Source organism: Ursus arctos, unplaced genomic scaffold (genome assembly GCF_023065955.2).
Source record: "Ursus arctos isolate Adak ecotype North America unplaced genomic scaffold, UrsArc2.0 scaffold_24, whole genome shotgun sequence".
Lineage (NCBI taxonomy): Eukaryota > Metazoa > Chordata > Mammalia > Carnivora > Ursidae > Ursus > Ursus arctos.
In genome coordinates, this window is record NW_026622919.1 from 30,695,060 (window position 1) to 30,717,517 (window position 22,458).

The 22,458-nt window shown below is 53.1% G+C and overlaps 1 protein-coding gene across 8 annotated transcripts in view; it reads left to right on the forward strand.

Annotated features, from left to right (window-relative positions):
• Positions 1-22,458, forward strand: part of MSI2 (musashi RNA binding protein 2) — a 386,748-nt gene that overhangs the window by 357,763 nt on the left and 6,527 nt on the right. For 2 of the 8 annotated variants that reach the window (XM_048223858.2, XM_057318225.1), the window contains one exon: positions 19,358-19,512. The exons of 1 other annotated variant lie outside the window; for it this stretch is intronic. In XM_048223858.2, coding sequence (XP_048079815.1) covers positions 19,358-19,512 — 155 coding nt within the window. Of the gene's footprint in view, positions 1-986; positions 1,037-19,303; positions 19,513-21,365; positions 21,437-22,458 lie in introns of those variants that run through there. 5 more of the 8 variants (XM_044390833.2, XM_026517410.4, XM_044390832.3 and 2 more) reach the window with 5 other exon arrangements.

Genomic DNA, 22,458 nt, shown 5'->3' on the forward strand with positions numbered 1-22,458 from the left:
CTTAGAGGAAGAAGCTGGTACAGGGAGTCTGGAGTACCGACCTTGAGCTTGGTACTCTGCCGAACCTGGCAGGGGACTCCAAACAGTAGGAAATGTGGCCTCCTCTCCCCAGGGGCTGGCTGTCAGGCTTGGTCTAGGGATCGGGCGTCCTGTGGAAGGCCTTATTTTGCCTTTCATGTTTGTCTAGCTCCACAGCTTTGGGTTTTTTTTTTTTTCCTTTCATAGTATGATGTGCTGGGGGAGCTTCCCGAGGTAGAAGCACCTGCCGAGGGCCGTGGGGTGGGGGAGGGGGACGCAGCTTGCATTTTGCTCAGGTTGGCAACTTGTATCTGTCAGGGCTATGGTGTCAGGGTAGGAGGTCCAGGGGGGCCTTGAGCTCTGCAGCCACCTCAGCCAGCTCCTCGGGGCCAACCTGCCCGCCTTTTCCTAATTCACGCAGGACCTGAGGTGAGCAGGGCTCAGGTGACCCCCCGCCAGGGGAGGTCCCTGCCGACTCCTAGATAACTTCACTATCAGTGGTCACTTTTCTTTTACCTTCACCCAGTAGTCTGAAACGTCATCTTTTCTTGTGCTCAGTCGAGAGTTTGTTTGTTTATTTTGATCGTATTCATTCAGTTCTGATGGCCTCATCATGTCCCACCCAAACCTAAATCCAGTTTGGTCAGCGACCCCCCCACACACACACAGGTGAGGGAAGTGGTTCGGATTTTCAGGCTATTTTATTTCTGGGTGACATTACGGGGTGGGTCTGTGTATCAGTCGAAGAGCTTCTGAGCCCCCTGCCCGCCCCCCAGCCCGTCTCCGGCCCCAGCCAGGACCCCTTACTGTACTTTATACTTGCCAGCTTTATTCCAGTCTAGTAACATGAGCTCCTGACGGTGGTGGTGAGTGCGAGAGTCATGTTTCTGTTGTCTTTTCTCTTGCTTGGTTGGGGCTGCGGTGAGAGAGTGTCTCTGAGGCATACTTTCCCGCCTCTCTTACACTAGGATCTGCACACCTCCTCTCAAACACTCTTCTGAGCACGCTCAGCGGGAAGGTTTGTCCACACCTATTAATCCTCTCTCAGTGTCCAGCTTCCTGTTAGTACCAGCTGGTTTGCATGTTTTTGCTTGTTCAGATGAAACAGTTCAAGAAACAAACTCATATCCAACTCTCGAGAAATGTCTTTTTTTGTACACTTTCGTTTTCGATTTTTTTTTATTAGTTACAACTCCAAAACACCTGTTGTCCAGTAAAACATTTCACACCTCCCCTGCCTGTTCTTAGAGTGTATGTCTCTGTGGGACTGACTGAATGCATGCACTGTGGTAGCTGTCCTGGTAGCCGTAGCTCTGGAACATGCATTGTTGAGTTGATATTACAGGGTCTCCGACAGCCCGCCACAGCACGGCTGTCTGAAGGATAGCGTGGGGACCAGGAAGACAGGGGCTCCATATTTTCAATGTTGCCGAGGGGCTTCGATCCATGTTCTCGCCATCAGCCACCACCACCTCCCCTCACACTCCCTGCTCCCCCAGTCCAGCACTGGGTCACCACCCCCAGCTCTAGCCTTCCTGACTGAGATCTCTGTTGATAGCGCCCGGCTCTAGTAAAAGAGAACAGAACCAGGATCGGAAGGAGTCTGACAGTTCGTCCTTGTTCTTCTCTTCCTCATATGGTTCTTGAACAGCAGGTCTCTTCTTCTTTCTTAAGGCCCGTCCGGGCCCTCGATGCCTTGGGTCCTTTGCCAGCTCGCATCCAGCCTGTCAAGGGAACAGGTCCACGTGGCAGTCCTGTCTACACGGTGTAGTTCCAGGGAAGGAGGGGAAATGAGACATGGTGAGAAAAGGGATTCAGATCTTAAGAGCCTCAGTCTGCAGACGGGGAATGCACTGGGTCCTAGTGAAGGTTAGCATTTGTTCTTACTGTTGGTGAAGATAAAGGAGAAGCCTTTACATGTGCTCTCCAAGGAACGGGTGGGGGTGGGAGGGGGACAAGTGGCGTCAGAGTGGCAACCTTCACAGTATGGAAATTATTGGCACAGCTCCATGGGGGGGCGGGGACAAGAGGGAAGAGGAACCTGTGACGTTCAAAGAGGAGGCCACAGTTTCCCTCCATCTTGCCAGGAAGATTTCCCGGTCCTGCAGCCTCTGCCCTCAGCTCAGGGGCATGGGGAGTCCATGTCTCTGGACATGCTGTCTTCCCTACATTTGTGGGGACAAGCCATAACAGAGTGCCAGAGGTCTCTTCGAGCTTTTGCAGATGGCCCGAATCTTCACAAGCTGATGGGACGTGAAGTAGTCGTTGTCACCTGGGACCTGCTCTTAAGTCAGGCTGGTTGGTGGCTCTCACCTAGTGCTGCAGGAGGACCCCGTGGGACCCCAGCCTTCAGGGGACAAGTTATCTATTGTGAGGGACTGAAGCCCAGGACGTCATGCGTCCATGGCAGTCCCAGCGGAGTGTGAGGTTTCAGAGTGGAACGGTAGCTCCGTGGAGAGAGGTCGTTGACACGGTCAGCACGAACAGGGATTGCAAGTGAGAGGGCCGGTCAGCCACTGAATAGAAGGAGGGCCCCGAGGCCCAGGAAGGGAAATCTGGGAAGACCCGTCCTGCAGGGGGGGTGTGGGGGGAGGCAGTGGGAAATGGCTGGAAGCAGCAGGCTGCCGGGGCTGCTAAAGGGGCAGACTGACAAAGGCTGCGGAGCAGGAAGGAGGGTGGGACAGATGGCAGAGGGAGCGCAAATCCCCCTTATTGGCCTAAATCCGGGGTCTGGCTCTGTAGGAAAATGGCTTTGCCACCCTGTGACTGGACATCCTAACCGTTTTAGTTCCAGTAGGTACAATGAACAAAAGTAAAATTCAACTCAGGAGGGAGAAGAAATAGTTGAACTTGAACCATAAAGGAGAGTAGATGTGGGTGCACACGAAGCAGGCCTGCCTGTCCCGCCCCAACCCTCCCAGGGTATTTTCCACGTTCGCCATGACGCCCTTCACCTTACCTGTGCTAGGGGCTGAGGGCTGTGAACAACAGCGTTCCACACACACTCCTGCAGCTGCCAGAGGGACCCGGGAATTACTTGCCTCCTTGGTGGCATACATTTTAGGGTTCCCGGGTGTTGCTTTCAACAAGCAGGTGTTGAAGGTTTGCTGTACCAGGCACGAAGGAATATAAAGGCAGACATGTCTTGCCTTCAGTGGTCTGAGGATCTGGATCCCTCCTGCCGAGAGTCCCTATTTCCCACGATGCATTGTTCCTCACACTGTCGGCTTCATGTTAAAAAGGAAAATGGATCCACGTGCTGCCTTCATTTCTGAAGATGGCTTTTCTGTGCTTCCATCAGCAGGATCCGATATCCAGGAAGAAGGGCTGCAGGGCAGTCATCTCTTCTTCCCCACCCAGCCTCCCTTGTGCTAGCAGCAAGCATCCTCTGGGGATGAGGCCCCCAAGACGGCCCGTCTGGGGGTAGGATCACGGGGATGCCCTCTCGCTGGGGAAGAGCCCCTTCTGTGGCCATGGCATAGAGCCAGCACAGCAGCCCGGAGGGAGAGCAGATCCCTGACCCGTTAGAGCAGCTGCTGCAGCCAGCCAGACTTACCTCTCAGACCACTGCCTTGTGTCCTGGGGATGGGCTCTCGTTTCTCAGTTGGTCATTAAAATCTTCATTTCTGGGAGGGCCGGGTCTTTCACCATCAAGAGGCCCGCCTTGGATTTCAGTCACCCCAGTGAATTTATAATAATGTGTGGAGCTGCCCGCTGCTGACCTCTGCTTCATTCATTTTCCAAGGGCTTTTGGACCAACCCTGTTGAGGATAAAATACATCAGCTGTGATCAATAATTTTGTAATAGAAACACCCATGCACTTGATAAATCAACTGTAGTGCAATTAGTGACTAGCCTTGAGGCCCAGACCTCAGTAGAAGTTAATCCTAAAGTGAATGGAGTGGGGGGATGTTAAGGGTCTTTTAAATCAGTGGAATTCTTTTCAGAGGGTGACACATCCGTGCCTGCCCCCTGAGCTGGTTGGCCCCCTCTCTCATGCTGGCTCAGGAGCCCAGGCCCTGCCATCTGGAGGAGGGGTAGAAAGTGTGGTGGTGCCCTTGGAAGCTCCGTAAGGGCACAGAGAGCACGACAGAGATGGGCGGGGCACCCCCTCCTTGCACCCTGGGCTCAGTGGGGCCACTGCAGGGTGTGGGGAGCCCCAAAAGCTGGTGAACCCACGTGTTGGTGAGAGTCATCAAAGGTGCACAGGCCTCGGTGTGTTGTGGCTCCTTGCGTTTCTGTGGAGGTTAGATGGCCATGTCCATGACCGCAGCTAGCCCAGGAGGCAGGCAGGAAGGCAGAAGTTTTGGGCCTGGTTTTGCATGTTTGTTTTTAAGAGAAAGCGGATCTGCAGAATGGTTGTGTGACTTTCCCAGAGTCACCCACCTGTTACCTGGGGAGCAAGTCTTTGGTCAAGGGTGAAGAATCCTGACCTTGAACGTAGGTCTCTGGCCTCCTTTAATAGCCCTGCAGAGAAATCATGTCTGTTCATGAAGAACTCACCTGCCGCCCAGACGCCCCCCACATGCAGAGTGTGCGGGGAGAGCCCGGTAGCCTTGGGGCTGTGTTGGCCAAGGACTCAGGACCCTAGACCTCACAGGCCCATCTGTCAGTGTAGATTTCAGAGCTAGGCCTAGGGCACATCTGCCACGGGATTTAGTTCAGCAGATATTTATTAAGTGGACAACAACAGTAGTTATTATTACATGTGGCACGCACTGTGCTAGGCCTTGAGTCAGGGTGCTTTGGGCGGTATCAGAAAATCCAGCTCAGCGTTGATAAATAGTAGAGGGGATTCATTGGCCAACATCCTGGAAGCTCTGTAGAAGAGTGGGCTTCGTGGGTACACTGCTGGGGCTCTTTTTCTGCAGTTCCCTTGGCTTTGTCCTCCTTTTTGCCTCAACATTGTCTTGATGTTGGCTTTCCTACGATGGCAAAATGGACTCAACAGTTTTCTGCTTCACACCAACCTGCCTAGACGAAGAGGGATCAGACGGTCCTGAATTTTAGCAGAAGTCCAGAGCTTTGTGCTGCTTGGCTAAGGCCTGGTTTGTGAGAACCAGTCATTGAGGGTGGGATCCAACCCCCTCTGAACTGAATAGCAGGAGAAGGATGGATTTCCAGAGGACAGTCTGGGTGCAGATAAAGGGGGGGAAGGGAGAATGCTGCTGGGTGGGCAGGCATGAAGCCCACCACAGCCCTGGAAAATCCCAGATGAATCCAGAGCACAATCCCTGCCCTCAAGCGTCTCCCAGCCTAGCGTGGAGGCTAACAGGTAGTTACGGTATAATGCGGTATGTCCAGTCACAGAAAGGGCACAGGGGAGGGAGTGACTGGCTTTGTCTGGGAAGGTTTCACAGAGGAGTGACAGTTTCTACTTTTTTTTTTTTTTTTTTGAAAGATTTTATTTATTTATTTATTTATTTATTTATTTATTTATTTGACAGAAAGAGCCAGCCAGCAAGAGAGGGAACACAAGCAGGGGGAGTGGGAGAGGCAGAAGCAGGCTCCCAGCAGAGCAGGGAGCCCGATGCGGGGCTCGATCCCAGGACTCTGGGATCATGCCCTGAGCCAAAGGCAGACGCTTAACGACTGAGCCACCCAGGCGCCCCAACAGTTTCTACTTTTAAAGGACAAATAGGAGTTCCCCAAGAACCAGGGGGAGCAGCATGTGCAAAGCCACCAGAGCCCAAAGTGGAGGGGTGAATCTAAAGCCCGACAAATGGTTTGCTGCAGCTGGAGAGTAAAATGCAATGGGGTGCGGATGGGGGCATGGGGGGCAGCCGCAGATGAAGTTGGAGGGCTGGCAGGACAAGAGCAGAGGGCCTTTGGTGCCATGTTAAAGAGCCTGGATTCACGCAGGCAACCGGGAGCCTAGAGAAGCCTGAACCCAGAAAGTGACATCAGATTTGTATGTTAGCCAAACCTTGCCATCAGGGTAGACTAGAGAGATCGGACTAAAAGCAGGAGGACAAGTGACAGCCAATGTAGAGGAAACACTCCACGAATGTTCTTCTGTTGCTGCCCAGGAAGAGCAGCTTCGGGCCTTCGGCTCTTACCCATTAGTTGATGAGCTCTGGGCTTGGCGTCATGCTGGGGTCTGGGGTGGGATGCAGAATTTCAGGGCACAGTCCTTGCCTTCCACAAGCTCCCAGTCTTTTGGGGGAGGACAGAGCACACAACTGATACAAGAGCTGGTCTTCAGTGAGACTGCACGCCCGCCTGGTCAGAGAGCACTCAGCAGGCAGGGAGGCTCAGACAGGAGGTTTGACTTAGATGGGCCCTGCAGGGTTTGGAGTGGGAGATGAGAGGACATTGCAGGTGAGAGAACTTGCATAAAAGGTTGGCAGTGGGATGAGCAGCCAGTGCTGGGGTGACAGTGGGAGGCTGTCTGCTGGGCAGTGGGTTATAGGCTTGATGAGGTCAAGGCAGGCTAGATTCTGGGGAACCTTGAAAACTAGATCACTACAGTCATATTGGTGGGAGAGAAAGGTTCATATGCTTCATGGCGGTGGAGCTTGGTAAGAACGGAGCCAGCTAAGGGTGATCAGCCTGGCAGCGCCCCCACAGAACATAGCTTGACCCTTCCCTAATCCCTGGGGCTGGGTTCGTGACCCGGAGCAAGGGAAGGGGAGCAAGGCTGACACAGGAGGGCATTCCCTCACCATGCTCCACCTTAGTTTTCTGTGACTCTCCTTTGCTTGTGCCAACAAGTTATTATTCATTCCCTACTTGGGGCTATTGGTCTCCACTCCTGGGCCCTCATGGCAGTCACTGCCAGTCCACCTCCTTTTGTCCTTGTCTTTGCTCCCTCCATTAAAATTGACTCAGAGTGCCAGGAAGGCACACCTGATTAACCCTACCCGGGGTGCCCCTCCTCAACACAACGCCATGTCCTCGGTCTCCTTCCTGATTGGTGAGGTCTTCTGGACGAAAGGTGGGGTTCCGACTCCATGGAACATGTTTTGCATGTATCTCGGAGTGGTACCTGCCCTCTCCAACAATATAAACCATCGGTACTCCAGGAGGCAAAGTCAGCCTCATTCTTAGTGTAGATGACTAATTATTATGCAATCGGAGAAAGCAGAAAATAAAGGGGCCCTTTGTTCCTGGATGCTTATTAATATTAATAAAAAGGTCTCCTCCTGCCAGCTTGGAATCCTGCAGAACAGGAGGTGGGCAAATAATACTTTTGAACAGCTGTGATTGGCTGTTGGAATTAGATCTGTCAGGATGGGGGAGCCACAATGAAATCCACTCTGTGGCACGGATCGGAGGGTTCCAGTCAGCATCTCAACATTCACACCCACCTGCAAGGTCCCATAAGGGAAAGATATCTTGCAAGTGGTTGACAGAATGCTAGAGACACTTCTCAGCAATTGTAATACATGATGATAATAGTAACATGTTCATAATAACTCCCACATTATGAGTGAGCCAAGTACTGTGCTAAGCCCACCTGCCTTACCCCATCTAATTCTCCTAATCCTATGAAGAGGGCACCATCATTCCCATTCCCATTTTTAAAATTTTAAAACTGTGGCTTAGCCAGCTTGTCAGAGGTAGTAGAGACAAGATCGGAACCTGGGTCTGTCTCATCACATCTGTGCCCTCAACCATGTCAGCGGATGCTCCGTCTTACCAGCCCCTCCGATTCGTGAGCAGAGGTCTGCATTCTTAACACATACTCAAGGGCAAACCATCACTGCCCATCAACTTAATTCTCTGTATCCTTGGGGGGAAGAGAGAACCCAAAACCATTTACAGGAGGCCTCAGGAAGCATTATATGCACATTTTGCACCTGCTGCTCCTGTTGCAGACTTAAGGTCATGGTTCTGTCTGGCTTTGGCTGACATTTCTGATCTGGCTTCCCATCCCTGAATCCTTTTCAGACCACAGGCAGACAAAGGAGGCCCAGAGGAGGCGTGGTCGGATAAGAGGGAGCCAGCCTGTAAGTTATTATTATTATTATGAAAGGAACCTTTAGCTGAAACAAGACTGAAGGAAGTTAGCCACTGCCCAAAAGAAACTAGGCAATGGAGCAGGGGAGGGCCTCTCTGGGCAAGACAGACCTTCTCCCGTTCTCCTTAGGGATGAGTCAACATCCCTTCCTGTGCGCGGTGAGGACTGAATCTGGAAGGTCGCTGGGAAGCCCAGCCTAGCCCTGGGGCTGGGAGCGGATTGGCCGCCCAGTTGCTAGGGCTTTGCTTCGGACCAATGGCCGTGGAGGGGCGGGGCTGGAGGCGGTAGCAGCGGAATCCTCGGCCAATTGTCCTGTGGGGAGGCTGGGCTCCCGGTACTATGGCAACCGTGAGCAGGGGCTCATTTGTTTTGTAGATGAGTAATTACTACGCAATTAGAGAAAGCTAAAAATAAAGGGGCCCTTTGTTCCTCGTTACTTATTAATATTAATAAAACGGTCTGTCCAGGTCTGTGGTAAGCAATCAGTGCAGACCTGTGCGCCTGTGGTAGAGCACTGTGTGAGGCAAAGGCTGCCCAGCCCCACTTTCGGCTCTCTTTCTGGAAGTTATTTCTGACTGTAACCTGCAGAGGGTTGGCATTCCAGGCCTTGGGGGAAAGAGAGGCTGAGTCTTACAGACGCATGGGATCCAGGATGCCCCGGAGTCAGGGGTCAGTTAGGCACTGACCCAGGTGGAAGGATCTGGCAATGTCAACTCAGCCTCCAGAAAAGAACCGAAACACAGCCGCCAAACCAGAAAACCTGGACCGATATTGGAGGATCCAGTTTCGTTGTGTATCCTTGGCCACACTGTTTGACTTTCCTGGGTCCAGATTGTTCCTCTCCAGGCACATGAAATAGTCTTTAGTCCTTAAACCTTCCACAGAGGCAGCCCCCGAGATTTCAATGTCTCCCCGACCACCTGGCTCCCGGAAAAACAAGTCAGGCTTGAATATGAGTGGCTGGAGGGTTACAGCGGGTTCAGGCCCCACAGCTGTCAGTGCTCTGGCCTTGGGGCAGAAACAGCTCAGAGGCTTCTCTTATATCCCTTCACCTAGGGAACGAGGTTGCCTTGGGGATTAATCAGATAAAGAAGGATGATAAACAATTTTTTTTTTAAAGAGGTTAAGAGCATGAAAGAGTATGGAATCAGAAGACTTGGTTCTGGTCTAGTTCTACCACCCAACAGGCTGGGTGATTTGGGGGCAAAGGGTTTCAGACTAGAGGGTGTTTGAGGACCTTTCAACTCTAGCTCTAGGTAGCTGCTGTTTCCACAGCTTTCGATCCCTTTTTAAGGGGGGGGTGCGATAGTGACAGTGCCTTAAGAGCTAAGAAGAGTGACTGGAGAGAGAGCCAGGGGCTTCCAGGTGATGAGAATGTATTTGAAAACAGCGCCACATTGTTTTCATGCATGGAGGCAGTGAGAGGGACAGAAATATTTCCAGAATCGTGGGTATCACTGAAAGAACCTGTAGTCAGATTCCCATCTTTGGGTGGGGTTGATTAAACATTTAGGGTTTAGCTCTCCGGATGGTATTTATTAATAAAGGTGGACCTGTTAATAGCTACTGCCGGTGAGCAGATCTGAGACTGGGGCCAACACCATGGTTCTTGAACTTTGCAGTTTGTTGGAATCACCGGGAGAGTTTTTAAAATTCCTGGTATCCAGGCCACACTGCAGACCCATCAAATCAGGATCCACCAGGGTCAGCCCCAGGCCTCAGTAGCAGAGAAGGCTCCCTTGGTCAAGTCCAATGTCTAACCGTGGACTCAGGTACCACCAGCTTCTTTACAGATGTAAAGCCTCACGCCATCTCTGTGACTTTGTCACCAGCACCCATACCTGAGTGGATAAATAGAGCCAAGCCAGGAGAGCTGGTCTGGATTCTCGGCCTGCAGCCGGCTGTCCTACCCTCCCGGGTCCTCCCAACAGGGCCAGGAAGTCCCTCTGTCCAGGGCAGGCTGAAGGGATCTTTGTCCTCACAGGACTCGAGGACTGGCCTGTCCTGGCTGAGATTAAGAGCAGGTACATACAGAACCCACAGCCCGAAGCGGCGGTAAACATGGAGGCAGCCGCCCTCCTTGACTGTCTGATGAATGGGGGCCTTTTGGTAAGGTCGGCATTTGTTTGTTATTAAAGACCTAATTAGAAACATGAGAGGGAGCTGAATGGCTCCGTGCTTGGCTAATTAGTGACATGTATGCGCCCGCTTTGAACTTCAAGGACACAGAGCTATTAGTGCTTACATCAAAAATGGATTAAACTCCTGTGCCTTTATAATCATTAAAGACGGGCTGCTCGAGTGGAAAGCCTTTTGCACAGGTCCTCAAGGGGCTGGCCCTCGGGCATCCTCCCCACCCTACCCCCTGGTTGTGGAGCCCGGGGCAGTGAGTTTCCATCCAGCAGGATCGGGCAGTAAATACTGATGGTCCTAGGGCAGTCCAGCGCCCCCGCAGGACTCCCCCCATCAGAATCAGTGGTCTTTTGGGACTGAGACCAGGCCTCTGGTCACACATTCTGGAGGAGTCCCTCTAAGGGCGCAGGTATGGGAGGGCTTCCTTCCTGTCTGGCAGCGCCCTCTCCTCCCTACGCTGACCACAGCCAGCCTGCCTGCCTGCTTTGTTCTGTCCAGCCTTGTTCTGGGATGTGGCACAGAGGAGAGTGGTCTAATCCTTGGCGACAGACGCCGTTCCCTCTCTCATGTGACAGGCATGGCTCAAACCCCAGTCTGAGAGCCCCCAGTCTGATGGGGGAGGCACCACCACCAGGGAGCTTCGATGCAGAAAGGGCAACAGAGCCCACACCCTCCAGAGCTGGCACTCCAAAGAGGGAGGTTTGGTGTCTTGTCCTTGCGACCTGCCTGCGTCAGAGAAAGATCCAAATAAACGCGAGTTGTCTTGTCAGACTACGATGGAAAGAGGGGCAGCCGAGCAGCAGGGTTCTGTCTGAAGGGCAGCCAGGAGTTGCCTTGATGTCCAAGGGAGAGCTGGCTTCAGTCTGGTCAGAAACACTCCCAAGACACGTTCCCTCCCTGCTACAGCCCTCAGTTTCCTTATCTGTAACCCAGGGTAATAGGACCCATCTCACAGGTTGTCAGGAGCGTGAGAAAAGATGGCTAAACACCCACGCAGTAGGTGCTCCGTACATGTTCCGTTTCCAGCCTGGCACCTTCAGAAGCCGCAGCTTCTAGAACTTTGTGCCTCTTGTCTCCAGACCCTATTGCCCACCGTAGTAGGAGGCTTTCCCCCGCTCCACCTTCCCTAACTGGGACAGGGTGTTACCACATGCTTACGGAGCTTTTCCTCATGCCTGCGAATCCTACAAGCCCGCAGTTCTGGCCTTGAACTTCATAATGCTTTCGTTTCATAGCACGCAGCGCAGGAAGCTTACACCGAGCCTGCAGTGAGTGGGATCACTTAACAGGAGGCAGGCTAGGACCCCACGCCTCTGGTGAGGGCAGGCAGGCTGCGAATGAGCGAGCGAGCGCACAGCCCGGCAGCACAGAGGGTGGCTGGGTTCACGTGGGGAAAAGCCAGACTGGTTTCTCTTTTGACAAGATAGAGCTGGATGTGCCTCAGGGACATAGGCAGTCACCAGATCAAAAGAAAGCAAGGGACACTCTCAGGATTAAACTAGGAGACACTCGGAGCAACCGAAGTGTTCTGGAGAGGGAGAGGGAGAAGGAGAGGGAGTCATTCGGGCACCACACTCCCTGTCCTTATTTCCTTTCGGCGCTCAGGTCAGGGAGGGCGGGAACTGGAAGCAGGGGCCTCCCGCACTGCCCAGCCAGGTGGCCATGGAGGCCACAGCCTGTCTCCCCAGGGCCGCCTGCACTGCTGCCTGGGTGCTGGTGGGTTCTGCTGGGTCTCCCCATCTGCCGCTCCTTGCGAGTTCTAACCCATGTGGGCCTGGAGTCTGAAACCGGTGAATTTAGAGAAGAGGCAGCAGGATGTGAGTGTTAAAACCACCTGCTTCAGCCAAACCGTAAACATCTGTCTCTCAGGTTGACTTCCCCTGCGTTCCGAGGTGCCTTAGAGGCTCAGGGCTGAGGCACCGTTGAATCAACCGTTCACTTCTGAGAGGGATCACGACCACCCCCTTGCATTTGAGACCAGAGGCCTGAGCCGGGCAGCCTGCTGAGGTCCCTTCGACTGGTGAAGCTGTTGCAGCCCGGCAGACAGTTCACGTTGGCTGAGCCAACGCCAGGCAAGCCCCAGTGACCCACATCATGGCCTTTCCTTTCCTGAGGCCCCTCTCCCCCTCCTTCCTCAGACACATGCAAACAAAGTCTGTCCCTCAGGACCCTTGGGGTCTGGGAGAAACGGAAACCTGACAGTGATTCCAGAAATTTCCTTCTTTGCCCTCATGACAAAGCCTGGTTTCTTTGGCTACCAGGCCCAGGCCCACTCAAGGCTACTCCATCCCCAGAATTTACACCATCAGCAGATGGCAGCTAACTACTAACCCCTCTCCTCCCCTCGCCTACCTTCCCAACCAACCCCAGCCTGGTCCTTTGTGAGGGGGAGACTCATCCACAGACCCAAGTCAGGGCCGATAATAAAAAAGCACCAAGATAGAAAGAGAACAAGCTGTTTATTTTCTGTTGAGATTTTATCTATAGTCCTAGCCACAAAGCTCTCCTCAGGTGGGTTCATTGTGGGTGTTTGGGGCTTTCTCCTCACACTGATCTGAGTGGTGGTGTGACTCTCCAAGTTCGCCTCTAACACATGATGTGAGGGCTTTAGAACCAGCCAGTAGTGACGTTATCTCTTCAGAGGGGTGTGATTTGACCAGAAGCTTAGACCATCCTTCTACATAATAATTAGTCCCAAGTCCTCTGGTCTGCGGTCCATGCATTCCCTGCTTGAGATTCGCCAGCATTGACCGGCAGACAGCAGCAGCAGCCACGGCGGTCTAAAGCAGGTCAGGTGTCGCGAGAACAAACAGAAACTGCAGTCTTCTAAGACCGTGGCACCGCTGTAAATGACATCTGGAGGATTTGTGACACTGACTTTCCTGTCAGCCCCTTGCGTGAGCAGACGCTCTCCACGTGTCCTGTGCGGTATTTAAGATGAGCCAGCCATCCGTGGATCTGTCCAGACTCGTTGATGTCATATATACTCGTAATATATTTGTTTGTGTATGGAGACAGGGAAAAGGAAATGTCATCACAGTACTCTCTTAATCCTCCCCCAGTTTCAAAGTGCTTCTTCCCCTACTCTTCTGAAATAGCCTGAATTTTAGCAGAGCTTATATATAACGTATATGTATATATTATAGATATATATTAAATTGATCGTCCCTGCATCTGGGTCCCCGAACTGATTTGATTCTAATTGAGTGTCATACAGTTTTCCCAGGTTGGATGTGATTGCTGGTGCTCTCTATCTATCTCTCCCACCTTCAGGCTAAGCTCTAGAAGGAAAGTTAGAGCCAGGAGCCCTGGGACATAGCGGCCAGGCAGATTGCTGGAGCGTAACCCCCCTTGCTCTGCTGGAGACATGCTGTCATAATTCATGGGGGAGTAGTTCTCCTTAGCAGGAATAGGATTATCTTTCCCTGCTGACCTTTCCCATTTGACCATCCATTGATTTATAGTGGGCCCTACTTTCAGAGGGCAGGAGAATCAGAGCGGGGTCCTCGACTCTGTTCCCAATAAGGCCTTGGCGGCCCAGCTGCCACTCTCCAGAGCGCATGAGCAAGGAGTGGCTGGCTGTTAAGAGGGACCCATGGAAGTCTCCGCTGTTGACAGCCAGTTGGCATGATGGACCCAGCATCACTGAGCACCCAGTGTTGTAGGAGTCTTTTTCTTTTTTTAAGATATATTTATTTTAGAGCAAGAGCACGCACAAGTCGGGGGCAGGGCAGGGCAGAGGGAGAGGGAAAGAGAGGAGAGAAGCAGACCCCCCTACTGAGCACAGAGCGGGACACAGGGCTGGATCTCATGAACCTGAGGTCATGACCTGAGCTGAAATCAAGGGTCCGACGCTTAACCAACTGAGCCACCGCAGCCGCCCCTGCTGTGGAGTTTTTAATGAAGGCAGGGAGAAGCCTGATACTGACAGGGTGACCGTAGAGGGGAGAGTTGGAGGGGCAATGACCTTGACCTCTTTTTCTCTGGCATCAGGCTATCAACATAGCCCCTTTACTCATTCCTTTTTCAGTTTCTTTACATTCCTTAAGGCAAACAAAACCCCCTAAAACCAATATGTTGAATGAACACAGTCCTGCCCTCAATATCGCAGGGGCTTCTGTCCCCGGTCCTCCATTCCGTCAGGAGCTGGGGGTTGGGAATGGGAGTCCTGACACCAGTCAGCCCAGACTCCCTTCTCCTCGGCCCTGAAATGCCCTGTGTCTTGAGTTCTGTTTTGGCAGCATGTTACCCTCAGAGCTGGACTGGGCGAGGACGGGCCCACCGTGGCCTGTGCCACGCCGCTAGCAGCCCCCGCTCCTGGCAGTGTGCCAGGGACCACCAGGGCCTCCTGCCCCAGATGAAACCTGGCAGCCGCAGATAATTCACAAGGTGGGTGATTGAAATTGTCCTGAGGGCTGGCCCTGCCCTTTGGCGAAATGTGAGACTCACCAAACCAGGACCACGGTCTAATGCTGGGAATTGGCGGAGCCCTGGCTTGTCTCAGATACGTGGGCTGAGCTCAACTAGAGAAGATTTTGTAAACAGTTCCTTTCTGTGGATCAGCAATAATCCAATTTTCAGGTCCTGGAGCCAGACACTCCCAGAGGTTCCCCCCCTCATAGTCCTGGGCTCTAGCTTCCTGTGTCAGGTCCAGTGGCTTCACTTAGGGATCCTACAGACATCAGGACTTCCATGCTTTCGAGGCTGTTCTTCCCCACCCCCAGTGACTAATTCCACTCTCAGGCAGGCACCTCCCTGGGTTTGCTTTAACACCCTGAGATACCCTTGAGCTTTGGATCGAGCCCCTACAGGTGAGGGCTTAAGCCTGCAGGACAGACCTTTGTTAGGGTCTCTGGGATAAGATTCTCTGGGTTTTCCTGGGTCAGCCATCAAGATGCTTCATTTGCTTGATAGACGGAAGTTCCTCCTTTTATCCACCTCAGAATGTTTCCCGCTTTAAGTCAAACGCATTTCCTCTCGTTGGCCTCAGTGAGGTTCCACGCCCTTGCTTTCCTGCCCCCCATGTCTCAGAGTCCTTCATCTGGGTCCAACAGGAGTCAATGCACCAGGCGGATGAATTGGATCCTCTTGTAAATCACTTCCTGATTTGTATGGCCAGTGAATTGTATTTTCCTATATCAGATTTTCCTAAGTCTGCCTATGGTACCTGTCTCACTGAGCTCTGCAAACACAACTATTTTAAAAATAGGCATGTTTGTTTTCAGCTTGACAAGTTACAAAGTGCTTTCTCTCCTATTCTCATGTAGCCCACCGAGAGGCAGGCTAAGGTAGACGGCGCTCACATGGTACAGATGAGGACCCCGGCCACTCAGGCGCTTACCCCGAGGCCCACAGCCGGAAGGTCAGGGCCAGGCTCTCACTCAGGTCTTCTGACTCCAAGTCCAGTGCTCCCTTTCTCTGCACCACAGCTGCCTCCCTGAGCATACCGGCTGCCTGGACCCGGAAAACCCAGAGGACGCTGGGGGCCTGGGGGCGAGGGGCGAAGAAGAACTTACCCAGAATTAAACCACTGGTGGGGATGCCGCCCAGAGCAGCTGGCGGACACGTAGCCCTGCTCCCCACAGCGAGCCCCCAATCTGCCTGGTGGCCACTCAACACTCATGGCTTTTGCAGCAGAAATGCCAAGGTGTTTGCAAGGCGTTGCCCTCTTCTGGGATGGGAGTCCTCATGTCCCGATTCATAAATCTCAGCACTGTTTATTTGGCAACACATACCAAGACCCCCTCCGTCCCAACACGCACACACACACACACACACACACACACACCCCTAGAGCTGAGCAATAGACAAGGTACCCCTCCCCGTTGAAAGTGATGTCCCATCCCCCCTTCCTGCCCGGTCCTGGCCTGAGGGACTGTTTCCAGCCCCTCCAGAGGAGGCCCGCCTGGGGGACTGTTTCCAGCCCCTCCAGAGGAGGCCCGGTGCCTGGGGAGAGGCACCCTCCACCAAGATACTTCACTGAGCATTGCCTGAAGGCTGACTGCTATAGCATGCCCCCTCAGGTCAGGGGCTCAGCGGCTGCCTTCTTGGCCTGCGTCCCCTCTGTCTCCTCCACTCAGGTCACACAGCTCAGAGGAAGAGAGAGGGTCCTCAAATGACTCCCCTTCCTGTGTAGCCAGCCGGTGTTCAGTACAAACTTCCCAAAAGAAGAGGACGACTTTGTCCCTAATGCCCCCCCCAATCGGATCAAAGGAACAGCTGGTGACCAGTTTGCATGCTGAGTGCCACTCCCTACTCTTTGCTGAGCGGTCAGAGCCGTCTGCTTGCTGTGAGCCTTCCCAGAGATACATGGGTGTCTGGATGTCCTGTCTGGGGACTTAAACCTTCTTTCTGGAGCCTGGGTCTTCTGCCTACAGAGAGACGAGGAGGGAATTGTTGGTCGCAGAGTGCGGAGGCGGGACTCCGTGCCCCGGCCCGGGTGCTTCCTGCCTGCCAGCTGCGCCCTCTGGCGGGGACCTGCGGCCCGATCTTGTGCCCCTGGCTGGGGGAGAGCCTCCAGGTGACTTTGAGCAGGGAACAGGCACTGTGAGGAGTGAGTGTATAACAATACGGGACTTGGGGTTTCAGAGCTGTATTCTGATTGGGTACCTTCTTCACAGGGCCATTTGCTAACAGGTAACTGAGCAGGGAAGGGCGTTGTAGCCTGGGAGGGGCTGCTTATTGTGAAATCCCTTCAGGCCTCCGGGGCACACAGGACTGGGAGCGGAGGCTGGGATGGGCGGATATCACTGGCCCTCTTAGCTTCTAAGTGCACACAGGAGGCTGTTTCTGGACTGCATCCTTCTATGGACGTGCTGCATCGGGTCTGCAAGGCTGCTTCTGCTGGCTGGATCAGTCTCTGGGTGGCTTTCCCTGCTGGAAGGAACCAAGACCAAAACCCCCCTTCTCCCTACCCCTTGGATAGGTGTGCCTGCCCACTGTCTTCCTGCCAGAGGAGCAAGAAGCCAAAAAATGTTTCCATCTTCCACTGCGGGCCCCCTCCCCTAGGCTCTTTACCCTGAACAGAACTGGCTAGTGACTTTTCACAGCAGGGGTCAGCTGCCTGGTTAAACCAGGAGTCCACTGTCTGAGCCCACTCCGTTTTCCCTGGCCCAGAGGGGGAAAAAAAAGTGTTAGACCAAGATAATACCGCCTTTGAATATCTCGGCTTGATATTTGCCTCCATGAGTGAGAAAGGCCAAATGTTATCTGCAAGGTTAATCTTCTGTATTCAAAATTCCTGCCCCCTTTGTCTGCCAGTGCATTCGCAAATCAGCCATTCACTTGCTCTAAGCCTCTGTGATGTTTTGTCTCTTGAACCTGTTTTTTCCATCTGCCAGTTGACTCATTTCTCAGCTCCAGCTTCCAGGGGGCCTCACCTTGGAGCCTCCTGCCCCGAGGGCACCTGGAGGTATCAATTTCCCTTTTCTCTGCTCAGTCAGGGCCAGATGCCACCTGGTGTGATCTCCTTTCTATTTCAGTCTCCTACCAGCCTGGCTTGGGCGCGTGGTCAGTCTCTTCCCATCCCCGGGCACACGTGGGTAAAAATCCATCCGCGTCTGGCTCTTCAAGGCCCTCCAGAAGTGGGGGGCTGCCAGCGCAGGTCCCTGGGGCCAGGCCTTGGCCAAGAGCGGGGCTGCAGATGTTGGAGGCAGCTGGTCACAGGGCAGAGAGGGAAATGCCACGGGAAGCAGAGGGGAGAAGACTGTAGTGAGAAGCAGCCCCTTCTAGCCAAAGTCATGGAAATACATGGTGTCCAGATTGTCTGGTTCTTTCGCATGGGTCAGCCGTAGCCCTGAAGTGGCTGGCCCCAGACTCACCTTTAGCTTTCAAAATCAATGAGAACTTACTTTGGCAATTAAAAAAAAAATTTTTTTTTCCTGTTTTGGAAAGAAAAAGTTTAAGCTACTAAGGGGAAATGAAAGATGAGACAAAATTAAGCTGGTTGCCGCCGTGGTATTCATTGAAGAATGAATGATGGAATTTGGGGGGGCTAAAGATGGCAGCCCAGGCGGTGTCTCCTCCCGCTGCCCCTCCTCACCACCACTCTCAGGATCTGTGGCTGTGAAGTCTCCTCTCTAGAGCACAGGTGTACCCCTAGCTCTTCGTCTCAGGCTGGATTTATATGAGGTTGACTAACAGAAAGCAGGCATTTCGGTCCAAGATGCTTCAGCTGTAAATCGGTTCAGTCAGTATGCTCTGCATTCATACTTCTTTGTCTTTTTTTTTTAAACAAAAGGAAAAAAAGTTTAAACCCCCCCTTTCCTTCTACTGCAGGAGGTGAGTGTGTGGGTGTCCTGTAGAAACCATTGGCATTCACCCAGCTTCGGCCCCAGCCTCCAGATTCGCCATCCCCACCCCACTCCCTCCCTCCATCCCTTGCTCTCCACCCCAGAAGGGGACCCTTTGTCACCATCATTACGGTTACGTTAAGATGCCCAAATTTTCCATGACATATCCCATCCTCCGACCACGTTCAGTAGTGACGACTTTCATACAGGGATATAAATGAGGGTGGGGGGAGGACGTAGCCAGTGGGGAGGGGGGAAATGGTTTTGGCGGGGGGAGGCTGGAGAATGGAGATCTTTTTTCGTCTTTTTTTTTTAAAAACAAATTTGTCATTTAATGGATCCAAAAACAAACAAGAAAAAGTGAAACAAGAAAAAAATTTAAATCCCTTCCCCAAAAGATTTTTTTTTTTCCTGGACACAAATTGCTTTGTTTCCTGTCACGTTTTAATATCAATATTAACACAATGTGTAGTCTAAAACTAGTTCCTTTGTAGTTTGCATGGGATGTGAATGCTGTCTCAACGTGCCCAGATCTAGACAAGACTGCATGAGCACCAATTCAGATGTGAAAACAAATCTCTCTCTCTCTCTTTTCCTCTCTCTCTCCCATATATATCTCTTTTTCTATTGTGATAATTTGGTGGGCAGTAAAGCACCTCCGGTTGGTTGCCGTAGTGTGTTGAATGACTGTTTTTTTATTCTCTCTCTTTTTGGAGCTCCGAGCTTCTTAGTAGTAGCCTGGGCTGAGTATTCTTGAGTCCCTGCTAATGTTTTCGCATGGCCTTGGTTGAGTGTTAGAAGTTGGGCCTCAGCTGTTTTTCTCGAGTGTTTGGCTTGTAATGACCGGTGCATGCCTGGCTTCTGGCCTCATACCCAGCTCTATTCTCTGCACACCAGTCCTGAATAGCTACAGTGCTCAACCGAATTTTGGCGCGCCCGCTTCCCCGGCAGGCTCCAACCCCGCGCGGCCCGGAGGCTTCCCGGGGGCCAACAGCCCAGGACCTGTCGCCGATCTGTACGGCCCTGCCAGCCAGGACTCCGGAGTGGGGAATTACATAAGTGCGGCCAGCCCACAGCCGGGCTCAGGCTTCGGCCACGGCATAGCTGTAAGTACTTCCCTCCCCTACCCTCCTGCCTCCTTTCCTGCCCATCTCCCGTGGGAGAGTGTACCAGAAGAGCCCAGGGTTGGGGGCCGAGGACAGTGGGCCCCCGCCCCCATCCATGTTCCATCAGCCACCTAGGGCTGAAGCCTCTCTGGATTTTCCCTGAGCAACCAGCACGTGGCCGTATGATGGAGTGGAAGGAGCATGGGCAGATCAAGTTCAGATCCCCACTCCATCACCTTCAGCCCCTGCAACCTTGAGCCTCTTATCCAATGGATTATCCATTGGAACTTCACTTCCCTGGCGGCAAAACCACAATACGTATGCCTCCCTCCAAAGATGGTGTGAGAATTAATGGAAATAGGATACGTCACCTGCTAGCATATAACAGGCCCTCAGTATCGATCCCCCTGCTTGATCCCTGCCATGTGGGCTGGGACTTGAGGAGCTTGGGGACCCCCCACCCCCACCTCAGGATAGCAACCTTGGTCAGTTGAGTCCCGGGGCCTGAGGTCCAGAGGCAGCACTTGGCCCTGGGACGTGGTGTGGGGTTCACGCTCCCTCCCAGGTGGTTTCCTTTGCTAATGTTTCTTACAGTTTCCAGGTTCCAAGTAAGTTCCCATTTGCGTTCTTTAGCGCAGCCCCGCAAAGGCCAGATGCGTTTGATATTTGTAATGCTCTGTGGTTCTATAATCTGACTAATCCAGGCAGTGGAAGTTTGCTTAACAGATTTGCATGCTGTTTTCAGACTGTATTGTTCCTCCCCCTCCTGGTGTGTGAGCATGAATGTGCCTGAGCCTACTCGCTCGCTGCCCCTTCCAGTTGGGAGACAGAGATTCGGCCACCCTCCATTCTAGCCAACCCCAGCATTTTGGAGGCGGTTTGGTTTGGGGGCTAAGATGGGAGTGTCTGCTGTTCCAGGTCCTGCCCCTGTCAGGAGAACCCTGCCGCAGGGGCTGAGCTGGAGAGAACAGAGCAAGTGCAGACAGTCTGGGGCACCAGGGCACCGGTTCCCTGCCCACCCCCACCCCAGCACTGGAAACCACACGCACACCCACATACACGGACGCATGCAAGGGTGCGCACATACACTCTTAACAACGCATGCGCACTCTTTCTCTCACATACTGTCTTACACACACGCGCACACATATGCACGTTGCCACCACCCCTGGCCTGTGCAGTCTGGGTCCTTGTTCAGTTCCCCTCCCAAACCAATATCACTTAAGTCAGGAGTCTGATGAGTCAGATCCCCTCGGATGAGCTATAGTGCCGAATCCAGGGCGTTCTCATTCAGTTTAGAGCTACATCAGTTTGGGAGACAATCTGTCACCACCTAGAGCACAACTCATTTCCATTCGTGGCACCCGGAAACACAGACCCTATTTGTTCTTGAAAGCCTGGGTCTCTTGACCTGTGGGCCGTGGCGCTTTGCTGAAATGACCACACGTGGCATCATGTTTTGTCTGCGCTGGGCCTGCTTTCTCCCCAGCTGGAGTTGTCGGGACTGTGGGCAGAGACACTGGTATCTTTGCCTTCCGGGGTCCAGGGCAGCAGCGCCCAACCTTTTGGGCCGAGGCCTCCCTTTCCCCCTCAGCCACACCCCCCGACCCCCAGGGCATCTGGCTTTCTATTACCCCCTGGGCAAGCAGCCGGGCTTGGGGCAGGGAGTGGGGACTTGGAGGGCTCGGAGCCAGGGAGGGCGGCCTCTGGGCCACTTGTGGCGCAGTGTCTCAGAATCACATATTCATGCTGACAACCACGGTCTAGTCCTAGAGATAATTTCCTTTCCCAGAATATGACCATCTGTTCCCGTGTATAGCGTGCTGATGACCTTAACAATTGTGCAATTTTAGGGACCTTTGATTGCAACGGCCTTTACAAACGGATACCATTGAGCAGGTGCTCCCGTTGCCACCCCGCTGAGGTACTGCCTTCTCTGCCCTGTGTCTCCGCCCTGCCGGGCACGCCGTACGTGTGTGCGCACTGGCATGCAAGTACGCGCGGGCCCGGGCCTCACCGCGCCAACACCTCTCTCCCCTCTTCCCCGACCCCTTGGCAGGGGGGTGGGGGCAAAAACTCCAGTCTTTCACTCTTGCATCCCTTTCTCCAGCTTTCATCATGACCCCCACCTTTTTTTTTTTAATTCTTCTTGATTCGATTCTTTTGATTCCTTTTCTTTCTCTTCTTCCCCACCCCTCATCTCTCTGCATCTTGAAATACAATCAAGAGTGTAGGAAACTGGAAGGTGATCTGGTGCTGGGCCTGTCCCAGGGGGGCGGAGGCAGGAGAACTCTGGGCTTCAGCCAAGCCTGGGGGCGGGGGTCAGGGCCAACCCCTCCAGGGTCCCACGAGATGGCCTTTCAGGTCCCTGGACCCTTGCGATCCCCCAGTGCTCACTGGCTTCGGCCGATGGGGTTCATGCAGTCAAACAGCCAGACTCCATCTTTGAGTGCAAAGAAAACATTTTTGCCAGTAACTACTGAGTAATTATCCAGATTACCGCACGAAAAGCAAATTAAATTAACAACATCACCTGCGTAACATGGATTTGGATCCCTGCCAGTTTCCTAACCTTTTAAACTGAGCTCAAGTTAATTAAACATTTTTTTAAATCACTTTGATGGGGATATGGAAGGGGCGGAGTGGAGGAGAAGGGGAGGTTGGGGCAGTCCGTGAGGGAGCCTCTTGCCATGGTCTCATTGGAAAAATGAGTATCTGTTGCTCTTGGGAAGAACCCCAAGAAGGAAGAGGGGCTCCTCGTGAAAGCTAAGTGTGTACTGTGTTAGTGCGTTAGTCTGGGGGCTTGAAACGTGGGTCTGTCTCTCTGGAAGAGGGAGGGTGACAGCTGAGGCTGGGCACGGGTCCCTGCTGGGGCAGGAGCGCCTTTCCCGCTGGGAGTTGGGATGGAGGAGAAGCAAGGCTGGAGATGGACTTGCCACTTGAGTT